The 11389-nt window shown below is 42.3% G+C and overlaps 1 protein-coding gene across 4 annotated transcripts in view; it reads left to right on the top strand.

The window, feature by feature from the left end:
• The first annotated feature begins 1283 nt into the window (after positions 1-1283).
• Positions 1284-11389, top strand: part of SEC23IP (SEC23 interacting protein) — a 42489-nt gene continuing 32383 nt past the window's right edge. For 2 of the 4 annotated variants that reach the window (XM_026494273.4, XM_026494272.4), the window contains exons 1-4: positions 1288-1543; positions 5313-5845; positions 8488-8710; positions 9936-10129. In XM_026494273.4, the coding sequence (XP_026350058.1) occupies positions 1381-1543; positions 5313-5845; positions 8488-8710; positions 9936-10129 (1113 nt within the window). In that variant the 5' untranslated portion in view covers positions 1288-1380. Of the gene's footprint in view, positions 1544-5312; positions 5846-8487; positions 8711-9935; positions 10130-11389 lie in introns of all 4 variants that reach the window. The other 2 variants (XM_026494270.4, XM_026494271.4) reach the window with 2 other exon arrangements.

Raw genomic sequence — 11389 nt, 5'->3', positions numbered from 1 at the left:
AAATGCCTGCCCTGAGAAAGCTAAACACTGCCAGAAGAATTTACTGTTTGTTCCAGCCAAAACTTGGTGCTAGGCATATAGGCCCCTGAGCTCCCTTTCAGTGCAGTTATTTTAGAAAACTTGCAATTATAAATCCTTTATAATTTTGAGATGCAAATCTGCCACAAAGCACTATCGTCTCAAGGCCCATCTTCTCCCAGTCTGGTGGTGTATTGCTCTAACTTGTACAACTGCCTGTCAGAAACATATGAGAAGTTTGTTTCTCTCCAGATAAATGCCAATTAACAAGCCCAGGTGGCACAGTCACATGGAACAACACCCCTTGGCACCTCTCAATGCTTTTCCTGTAGCACTCTAGTCTTTCAAAAGTCTCCAGCCTTTTGTTTTGGGGAAGTTCGGTTCAGTTCATCATGTACCTTCCTTCCTGTTGTAATAGCTGTTACTGAGTAAAATCTATCCTTACCGCTATAGCCAGTGTCTGTCTTTATTTATCTCTGACAGTAAGCACACTAAATAGTTACTGAATTAATTAAACAGGTTCTATACAGGCGTGTGAACAGCTACGGGGGAGGAGTTTCATTATTTCAAAGCTTCTTTCAGGCTCTGTCTTCCTCTCCCACACTCCAAAAAGATATTATTTCATAATATCTAACTACATGAAAGATGACAATTACATCCAAATCATCCACAGTGCATTTTGGGATTCAACTAATCAGATTACTGCAGACAGATACAGAAAGCTATTTTAAAAGTAGCACCTCTAAATTTTAATTCCCTGGATCCTCTTTTAAACATGGCTTAAAAACTTCAAAAGTTTTGCCATTTCTATTTCTGGGCCAACAAAAGAGTTCAGTTCAGTCCAGAAAGACATGTGGGCGGGGGATGTGAGTGCGAGCGTGGGTGAACTGGGCTCAGCTTCGGCTACAAATGGCTCACACACCTCTTCTCTCTCAGTGTGGGTAGCACTCTGCTGTCGGCTCTTGCAGACTTCCGCTGTTTCTTCAAAATCTTTGCCAGTTACACTCTTCTGTTCCTACTTTTAAGAAGCCCACAGGGCCCCCCGCAATCGGTGACCCCTCAGCGTGAGCTAGTGTCTAGATTCAGAACCGGCCGCGCGGCCACTCCCACGCTCCAGCCGCAGCCTCGGCCCCGGCACCACCCGGGAGTGTCACGTGCTAGGACTCGGGCTTGAAGCCAGCGCCGCCATGTTGGTTTCTGGCGGCGCTTTCCAGGGGAAAGGGAAAGCGGCTGACCAGCCTCCCAGAGTTCCGGGCCTTGTGCGCAAGTGCGGAAGTGTGTTGGCCCCGAGTGTGACCGGTTTCCGGCCGGTGGTGCTGCACCGGCTGCCAGGAGACGTGTAACGGACGGTGGGCCTCAGCCATGGCCGAGAGGAAACCTAACGGTGGCGGCGGTGCCGCCAACACCTCCTCATCGGGCACCAACTTACTCTTTTCCTCCTCGGCCACGGAATTCAGCTTCAACGTGCCCTTCATCCCAGTCACCCAAGCCGCCGCTGCCTCGGCCTCCTTGCTCTTGCCCGGAGGTAGTGGGGGGGGGGGGGTCCGGAGGGACGAGTGTGTGTGGGGAGGCGGGAAGGGGGCGTGAGGCGACGAGGGTCGGATGGGAGGTTTTCCTTCTGTGTCGATCCGACTCTCTGGGTAGCTTGCCAGGGCCATCAGTGGCCAGGTTTGAGTGGCTCGGGGGCTTTGAGATATCGGAAGCAGGGGCCAGATCAGGAGACTTGCTCTTCGTCCAAGGAGCCCTCTGCTCCGAGGGCTGGGCGCTCCACACTGACGCTGACATTACCCAGATTTTTGTTGAACACCTATTAGTGTGCTAGGGAATGCAAAAAATGTAGTGCTTCTCAACTAGGATATCTCCTAGGAGAGACAGATTTCCTTCCTGGGGTAGACATGAAGTATTTGGAAAGTAGAGGTACAGAATGCAGTACTCCTCTTTCAAGACAGTGCTTCACTTTGTCTAAGAAGCTTTTTCTTGTTCTCCTTGCCCCCCACTCCTATGCTCACCCTAGCTCTTTCATTTCTTTATTACTATTTAGGGGTATTGCTTTTTAATGATTGCGTGGCATAACCCAGAGCATGGCATTTAGGGGCACAGACTGTGTTCCAGCCCCGGCTCTGCCAGTAACTTGCTGTATGACCTCAGTCATGTTACTTTACCTCTTTGTGCTTCACTTCCCATATTTGTACAGCCTCATAAGGCTGTAAGGAGAAGCGAATTGATTTTTGTAAGGCACTGAGTGTAGTTTCTGGCACCTAGTATTATAGAAATGTTTGTGAAGTCAACATATCTGCCTCTTTGTTTGGACTGTGGGCTTCTTGACGTCTGTGGCTATTGTTAGAGTGTGTGCTAGAGGAGTGGCTCAGGTGGTACTACTAGAAGGGCCTCACATCTCCTATACTGTACTGAGGAGTTTGTAGTTCATCCTATAGCGTATGAGAGAGCTTTGAAGCATTTTAAATTAACAAGGCAGTGAAATTAGAGGCATGTTTCAGAAAGACTGGAGTTTTCTGAAATTGCATCAGAGGAAAGCTGACCGTAGCAAGAGCGGTCAATCTGGTGGCCACTGGGAGTCAGGTACGAGTGGATGGCACTCTAGCCCTACCCAGCCACATTGGGTATGAAAAGCAGGGATGAGAGGTGAGAGATTTTTTTCGTTTATAAATTGTTGTGACTTAGGGACTCACTGGAGGCCATACTGTCAGCTCTGTCAGCACACTTCTCTTCATTCAGTTTTAGCCCAAAGACCTAGCTCCCTAACTGGCGTATAATGGATACTGTGTACATGTTTTTTTTTTCTTTTTTTTTTCTTTTAAAGCTTTTATTTATTTATTTGACAGAGAGAGAGACAGCCAGCGAGAGAGGGAACACAAGCAGGGTGAGTGGGAGAGGAAGAAGCAGGCTCATAGCAGAGGAGCCTGATGTGGGCCTCGATCTCATAACGCCGGGATCATGCCCTGAGCCGAAGGCAGACGCTTAACCGCTGTGCCACGCAGGTGCCCCTCTTGAATGAGTATCTGAATGATTAAATGAAGGGATTGAGAAATGACGGGGGCGGGGGGAAGTCTAAGAGATGATGCTTTGATTTGAGTGTCTGGATGGATGTTGACAAACATCTGCCGAGCTAGTGTAGTGTAGTAAAAGGAGCACGTGAAGGGAGACTGTTAAGGTGATAAATGCATTTTCAGGCTTACTGAATTTGAGGTGTATGTGGCTGAGTCTGCCAAAAGCGTTGAGGAAGCAGTTGGGTAATAGGTTCTGGAACACATGAGAACAGTCTCGGTTTGAGACAGAGTTGGGAGTGTCACAAGTGTACGAGTGCTCATTAAAGTTGTGGGTGTCTTTACCAAATGTGTCCATGTGTAATTAGAAAGTGCCCCTGAGGTGAGCTGGCTTCACGTTGACATGAGCATTCATTTACAATTGATGCTAATCAGAAAAAAGTTTCTTGGATCAGGTTGATCCCAAGTTGTCTTAAAGGACGAAGGATACCACACAGGTTTTCCGCATTCTATGTTTCTAGTTGTTGAGAGATGAACTGAGAAATACAAGACAGGTGAGGTCCAGGCCGCTGAAAAGAGAGAGTGGGAATGGGAAATATATCCGAAAAGGAGAATAGAACCAGCAGACAAGGGGCTTTGTGCAGGAGGTGATATTTTATTTTTAGTTACAAAGAAACAACTGAGAGGAGTATTTTGAATAGTGGAGTATCTTAAACTGATGTGTGAGAAATATAATGGGAGCAACCTAGAAGCTCAAGCCAGACTCTGTGAGCGCAGGGGCCTCCTTCAGCAGAGGTCGAGAAGGATCCTGGAGCTTGAAGGCCACTCGGGCAAGGATCACAGCGTGCTGTCTGCTGGGTGTGGGTTCTCTGTTGGGCTCCAAGCCTCCAGCAGAAGGAGATAAGAGGGAACGAGACTGGAGAAGGAAAAGATTAGGGAGAGGAAAGTTTCTACAAGCTAAGGGTTTATAAAATCTTAGTAAGGAAGAGTAGGCTGAACTTCTGAAGCTGTGTAGAGGGAACATGCTTTTTTCTTTCTTTCTTTCGTTCTTTTTTTTTTTTTTTTTATTAAGATTTAATTTATTTAGTTGTCAGAGAGAGAGAGAGCACACACAAGCAGGGGGAGCAGCAGGCAGAAGCAGAGGGAGAAGCAGACTCCCTGCTGAGCAGGGAGCCCAATGCAGGACTTGATTCCAGGACCCTGGGATCATGACCTGAGCTGAAGGCAGACGCTTAACCAACTGAGCCACCCAGGCGTCCCAGGGAACATGCTTTTATTGTACAGTTGGTCTCAGAAGAGAAAATAATACCTGGGGTTGATAATACCTGCAGTGAAGATCATTTTGGCAAGGGGAAGTGAAGAGAACTTCCTTTGGTTAGAAAATGATTTTTCTCATGATTTGACATTCTCTAATGACTAGTTATCTGGATGTGATACTATGTGATTTTAGGGATGGCAATTAATGGTTGACCTACTTTGCCTTGGGAATACAAATACCACATGTTCATTTGTACAATGAATGCTTTGTAGGTAAGAGCCCTGACACACCCCTTCTTGTCAACAGAGTCATATCTGTACTTAAGTTTCTTATTACTGTAGAAATAAAATTATGTGTAATTTGGTAGTGGAATAATATTTGAATTATTTTTTACCAGGAAAAAATTCAAAATGAGATATAAAAATAGTAGGTACAAATTTTGTTTCTATTTTTGAAAACATCCTTATACAAATAGGTGTAATTATATATGTAAATATATATACTTTTTTTTTTTTTTTAAGATTTTATTTGTTTATCTGACAGAGACACAGCCAGTGAGAGAGGGAACACAAGCAGGGGGAGTGGGAGAGGAAGAAGCAGGCTCCGTGGAGCAGGGAGCCCGATGCGGGGCTCGATCCCAGAACCCTGGGATCACGCCCTGGGCGGAAGGCAGAGGCTTAACAACTGAGCCACTCAGGGGTCCCAGGTGTAATCTATATATATTTACAAAATAAATACTTAGCTATTTATATTAAAAAAATTAAAAGGTTGTGTACCAAAATGTTAACAGTGATTGTCTCTGGGAGGTGGGCTTATGAATGAATTCCAATTTTCCCCTCCTTTTGTTGTTTCTTATTCATATTTTCTGGTTTTTCATTTCAAAGAAAAAAGAAAAAGGTTTTCATCATTTTTTCTGTAATGCAGAAACAACAACAAAACAAGAGGTACAATCGATAGATCTGCCGCATAGGATCCTGTCTGCAGAGCAGTAGACCATCCTTTAAACCGTTTGCTCTCCTTTTCCTTTTCAGAGGATTCCACAGATGTTGGTGAGGAGGACAGCTTCCTCGGTCAGACTTCTGCTCACACATCTACCCCTCAGACATTTAGTTACTTCTCTCAGGTATCAAGCAGTAGTGATCCTTTTGGAAATATTGGACAGTCACCGTTAACAACTGTGGCAACATCAGCTGGACACTCAGCGTTCTCCAAGTCCCCGGCTGCTTTCCCTTTTACAACCGGATCCCAAGATGTGTTGAATGCATGTCCACCGCCCATTTCGAAGGCTCAGTATGGTGCTCCACCTTCTTCACAGATGGGAATGAATACTTACCTGCCTTCTCAGCCGAGTAGTCTCCCTCCTTCCAATTTCGGGAGCCCACCACCGGGAACACTGCAACAAGGACACAATCCATATCGTCATACCCCTGTGAGCAGCAGGGCCAATCCTTATATCGCACCGCCGCAGCTGCAGCAGTGCCAAACACCAGGCCATCCCGCCCATCCTCCACCCCCTGGACCCCCTGTTCAGATGTACCAGATGCCTGGAGGATCTTTGCCACCGGTATGAGACATGTTTTTATATCCACCTATTCATTCTGATTTTCTCTCTCTCTCATCTTAGGCTATGTTTTTAAAAACATTGCACTTTTTATAATCATTGTGATGATAAATTATTTTCAAAGGCCATTCTTTGTAAGCTACATGCTTTGAAGTAAACATTCTTTCAAAGGTAGCTCACCAAATGGTTCATCTATTAGTTTATATTATCAGTTTATGGAAGTAGTACTTGAGTTTAACGAGTTAACTATATGTCAATGTTTCCATATTTTAGTGTAAGATATCAATAATAAATGTCACCTGGGGATATGTGAGAGTTGAGGCAATTATTAACAGACTGCCAGCTTCTCATTTTTTAATTATCCTATTCAATCAAAACATTCAATTACAGGGACTAAAATTGATTACTCCAATAATTTATTGACATTATGAAGTTTGGGTCTAGACAGTCAAACCCTGTTTCAGGAGGGTGATGGAACAACATTTTATGAAATTCCCTTCTGCTCTTTTCCCAGCCAGTTGTTCAGCTGACTTCCATGGGGAAATCAGCTGAATCAAAAAAAAGGGAAATTATTAAAAGGAAGAATTAAGAACCCCAGCCAGTGTGGTAGGGATAGTGGTATTATAGTCAGAGTATAACCTCACTTCTTTCTTAGGGATAGAGAATGGGCTCTGTTTTATTGTTTAATTTAAATCCTGTCAACTACAAACTCTCGATAACGTTAGATTTCAGCATACTTGACGGCAACCAGAATCACAGTGTGCAGTACAGTTAACATACTAGTTTGCCAATTAAATTTTTGGAAAGTTTCTAATTAAGAATTTTAAAAGTGGTAATTTCAGACTTAAAATTGCAGGGGTGCCTGGGTGGCTTAGTTAGTTAAGCGTCCAACTCTTGATCTCAGCTAAGGTCTTGATCTCAGCGTCGTGAGTTCGAGCCTGCCACTGGGCTCTCTGCTGGGCGTGGAGCCCGCTTAAAAAAAAAAAAAAAAGAAAGTTGCAAAAACAACACTCCAGTACCCTTAACCCATATTTATCCATCATTAACATCTTACCCTTCGTGTTCTGTCACTTGCACACGTGTGCATCCTCTCTCCTGTTCTCACCATGTATGTGTGCAGTTGTTTTGGGAAACACTTGGTCAGTTGAATACATGATCACTCTTCACTCCTAAATATTTTCCTGCATATTTCCTTTTTTTTTTTTTTCTTAGATTTTATTTATTTACTTGAGAGAGAGAGTGAGCAAGAGAGAGAGCACAAGCCAGGTGGTGTGGGCAGGGAGAGGCAGAGGGAGAAGCAGACTCCCTGCTGAGCAGGGAGACTGATGTGGGGCTCGATCCCAGGACTCTGGATCATGACCTGAGCCGAAGGCAGACGCTTAACCAACTGAACCACCTAGGCGTTCCCTTGTGCATATTTCCTAAGAATAAGAAAGTTCTTTCACATAACCACAGTACAGTTAACACTGTGGTAACTTTAACGTTGATACATTCCAAAACTATTTTCGATTAAAAAATTTTAAAATAGGGGCGCCTAGGTGGCACAGCGGTTAAGCGGCTGCCTTCGGCTCAGGGCGTGATCCCGGCGTTGCGGGATCGAGCCCCACATCAGGCTCCTCCACTAGGAGCCTGCTTCTTCCTCTCCCACTCCCCCTGCTTGTGTTCCCTCTCTCGCTGGCTGTCTCTATCTCTGTCGAATAAATAAATAAAATATTAAAAAAAATTTTTAAAATAATTGTATTCTGATTTTAAAAGTATTTCCATTACAGAAAATATGAAAAATGCAGAATAGTCAAACGATTAAAAATTGCCCCTTGGTAACCGCTGTTTTCATTTTGTTATATGTCTTTGTTATATTTTTTTCTAGACAAACATATTTCTGCGAACATTTTTTAGATGTTAAGATTTTTTCTAAAACATTTTTAATGGCTCTAGAGAATTCCAGCATTTAAGTAACATAATTTATTTAATCAGGTCTCTGTTGGACATTTAGATTGTGTCCATTGACTGCCTATTATAAATGACCTTTTGTATACATCTTTGTAGGTAAATTTTTACTTGTTTCTTAATTACATCTTTAGGATGAGTTCTTAGAAATGGAATGGCCAGGTCAAGGAATGTGCAAGTTATAAAGATTAACTAAATCATAGAAGACATACTGCTAGATTGATTTCTGTGGAGGTGCTAGTTTATTTTGCCATGAGTTTACAGAAGCCCAGTTTACTTTTATTTTATTTATTTATTTATTTTTTTAAGATTTTATTTATTTATTTGACAGAGAGAGAAACAGCCAGTGAGAGAGGGAACACAAGCAGGGGGAGTGGGAGAGGAAGAAGCAGGCCCATAGCGGAAGAGCCTGATGTGGGGCTCGATCCCAGAACGCCGGGACCACGCCCTGAGCCGAAGGCAGACGATTAACCACTGTGCCACCCAGGCGCCCCCCAGTTTACTTTTAAAACTAATGTTGGATTTTGTGAGATTTTTAAAAAAATTTTCGTTGCTTTAAGGCCTAGTTATTAGACTAACCAGTTGTCTAGAAATACATGTAGGACGATCATTACTAATGTCACTTTGGATCTGAGGCATACATGGAATTGTTTTTTCGGACAAGCATCATAGTCCTCTAACTTTTTTGTGTCCTCCAGATGCCTCCTTCAGTGCCATCAGGGTCGACCCCTCCAACGCAACAGCAGGCCCTCGCTAGACCTGCAGGTCCCTCTGTGCAAGCGCCACCTCCTTTTCTGCTTCAAAACCAATACGAACCTGTTCAGCCCCACTGGTTTTACTGCAAGGAGGTAGAATACAAACAACTATGGATGCCTTTCAGTATGTTTGACTCTTTGAATCTTGAAGAAATCTATAATTCAGGTAAGTACTGATCATGCATCATTTGTATCTGATTTTAGGAAGAGAAGAAATAAAGAGTATTTATCCATGGCTTATTACTTTTTGTGAATGTCAGCTTTCTTAGTCTTTGTAGACCCCACCAGACTCTGTACCTTAAAACAGTGATATTAACTTGAGTCCTGAGTTATTTGAGCAAAGTTTTTAAAGAAATGTTTTAATAATTTTCTTCTTTGCTTAAAGGTGTTTTAAGTTAGAGAAATAGAGTAGTTCATATAATGTGGGTGTCAATTTTTCTATTTCCCTTATTCATTTGTAGCTAATGGGCATTTATAAAACATCTTCTTTGGAACTCTTGTTCCCGAAGATGCTCTGAAAAGTGTTCTGTGGTCAGGTGAGTTTTGGAAGTGATTTAATCCCATTCACCTTTTGAGATAGTGCACTGTAGTGTCTTAAGGCTCTGAGAATTGGAGTATGGAAATATGTGTTTGTGTTTATGATTTTTTTTTTTTAAGACTTTATTTACTGAGAGAGAAAGAAAGAGCAAGCAAGAGAGAGAGAGCACAAGCAGGGGAGAGGGCAGAGGGAGAAGCAGATTCCCTGTTGAGCAGGGAGCCTGATTCGGGACTTGATCCCAGGATTCTGGGATCATGACCTGAGCCGAAGGCAGATACTTCACCGATGGAGCCACCCAGGTGTCCCTATCCTGATGATATTTCATCATGGGACTTAAAAATCACTTGTTAATACTCCCTAGAAATATACTTTATGGAGCATTGCTGCTTTTATTAAAAAAAGAAAACCCAGCAGTTATTTGAATTATTTTATGATTTTTTTAAAAAATGGTCATTCTTTTTTTAAGATTTTATTTATTAGAGAAGAGAGTGCTAGTGCATGCACACGAGCAGGGGGGAGGGGCAGAGGGAGAGGGCGGAACCAAGGAGCCCAGTGCGGGACTCAATCCTGGGACCCTGGGGTCCTGACCTGAGTCGAAGGCAGACGTTTAACCGACTGAGCCACCCAGGAGCCCCTTAAATGATCATGTTTTAAAACTTTGCTCTGGCTATTTTTTCTTCACTTAAGAAGAGTCCTGATTTTGAGCAGGACAAATTAATCTTAAAATTCTATTTTTAAACAAAAATGAACTTAGTTCTTTGTCTTTTAGGATCAGCCAGTCACCATATTCGTTATTTATTACTTTTAAACATGCCTTGTTACTGTCGGGTAAAATGTGGATTTTGTGCTCCAGTCCAGCCAGACCCTGAGAGCGTGGTTCTAGGCACGGATGGAGGGCGCTATGACGTGTATCTCTATGACCGAGTGAGGAAGGCTGTGTACTGGGAGGAGGAGCCTGCTGAAGTGAGACGCTGTACTTGGTTTTACAAAGGGGACACAGACAGCAGGTTTATTCCCTATACAGAGGAGTTCAGTGAAAAACTAGAGGTACGTGGACTTTATTCCTTTACTCGTTTCTTTAAAAAAACATGTGCCCTGTATATATCGGAGCCTCCTATAACACCACTCACAATGGAGCCAACTTTATTTTTTTTTAAGAATTATTTGCTTACTTTAGAGAGGGAGGGAGGGAGAGAGTGCGTGCACGAATGTGTGAGCGTGGGCGAGGGGCAGAGGGAAAGAATCTCAAGCAGACTCCCCGCTGAGCACAGAGCCTGACTTGGGGCTTGATCCCAAAACCCAGCGATCATGACCTGAACCAAAGTCATGAATCAGTCGCTTAACCAGCTGAGCCACCCAGGTGCCCTGAGAGGCAACTTTATTTATACGTGCGTGTTTATTTATAAGAGCCTGTTTTGATCCTGTTCACAAAGAGGATTGCTTTTTAAGTGGTGCCGTTGTTCATGGATGCTAATCATGACCTCTGTGTCTGAAGGTAGACTGTTTTTTAGGGACATATTACAAACCTAAAAAGGTTCTTGTAGCAAACTTTCAAATCAACTTAGTCTGCTGGGATCTGTTGTTAACAGCACGTGCCAAGCATATGGATGCTTTTCAAATTACTGTTCAGTAAAAGGCTTGAGATTAATCTCTGATTTTTGAAAATAAATAGAAAGCAGAATAGGAATACATGTCTCAAGACTTATTAGCCATTTTAAAAAATAAAAATGCTGGGTAATGTTTTATATAATTCTGTTAATTTCTTATGATTAGTCTACTTCGTGGTTGAATTAAATGTTTGAAATAAGTTAAATGATTCGATTTGCATACATGGAAACGAGATACAGAACACCGTAGTTACTATTGTTTAATGTTGTAGTTATTAAAACTTGGATAACCAGTGCTAACAGAAAACATTAAAACATGATTATGTTACTGGTGAAAGGGGCCTCTAAAATGTTAACCTTCCCTAGTTCATATTTTGAATAGCTTTAGGTAGGGACTAGACCTTATGTTTTGTTTAGGAGCTGATAGTCAAGTTTAATAGCTAACTATTAATTATTAAATTTTGTGTTTGAAGAATATAATATTTAATAGAGATAAGAGAAAAATTAAATCACAATCATGTCATCCTTTCAGATTGAACCCCTACATTTAAAAATATTTTCTTAGACAATTATCTATCCATATACATACTTTTTCTAACATTTATAATAGTTATAGACTTTTTGTGGCATATTTTGCTTTTTAAAAATATTTATAAATGCATTAAAAAAATTTTTTTTATTTGTTTATCTGACAGTGCAT

This window comes from Ursus arctos, unplaced genomic scaffold (genome assembly GCF_023065955.2).
Source record: "Ursus arctos isolate Adak ecotype North America unplaced genomic scaffold, UrsArc2.0 scaffold_7, whole genome shotgun sequence".
NCBI classification, from domain to species: Eukaryota; Metazoa; Chordata; class Mammalia; order Carnivora; family Ursidae; genus Ursus; species Ursus arctos.
This window is presented reverse-complemented; position numbering and strand designations above follow the sequence as displayed.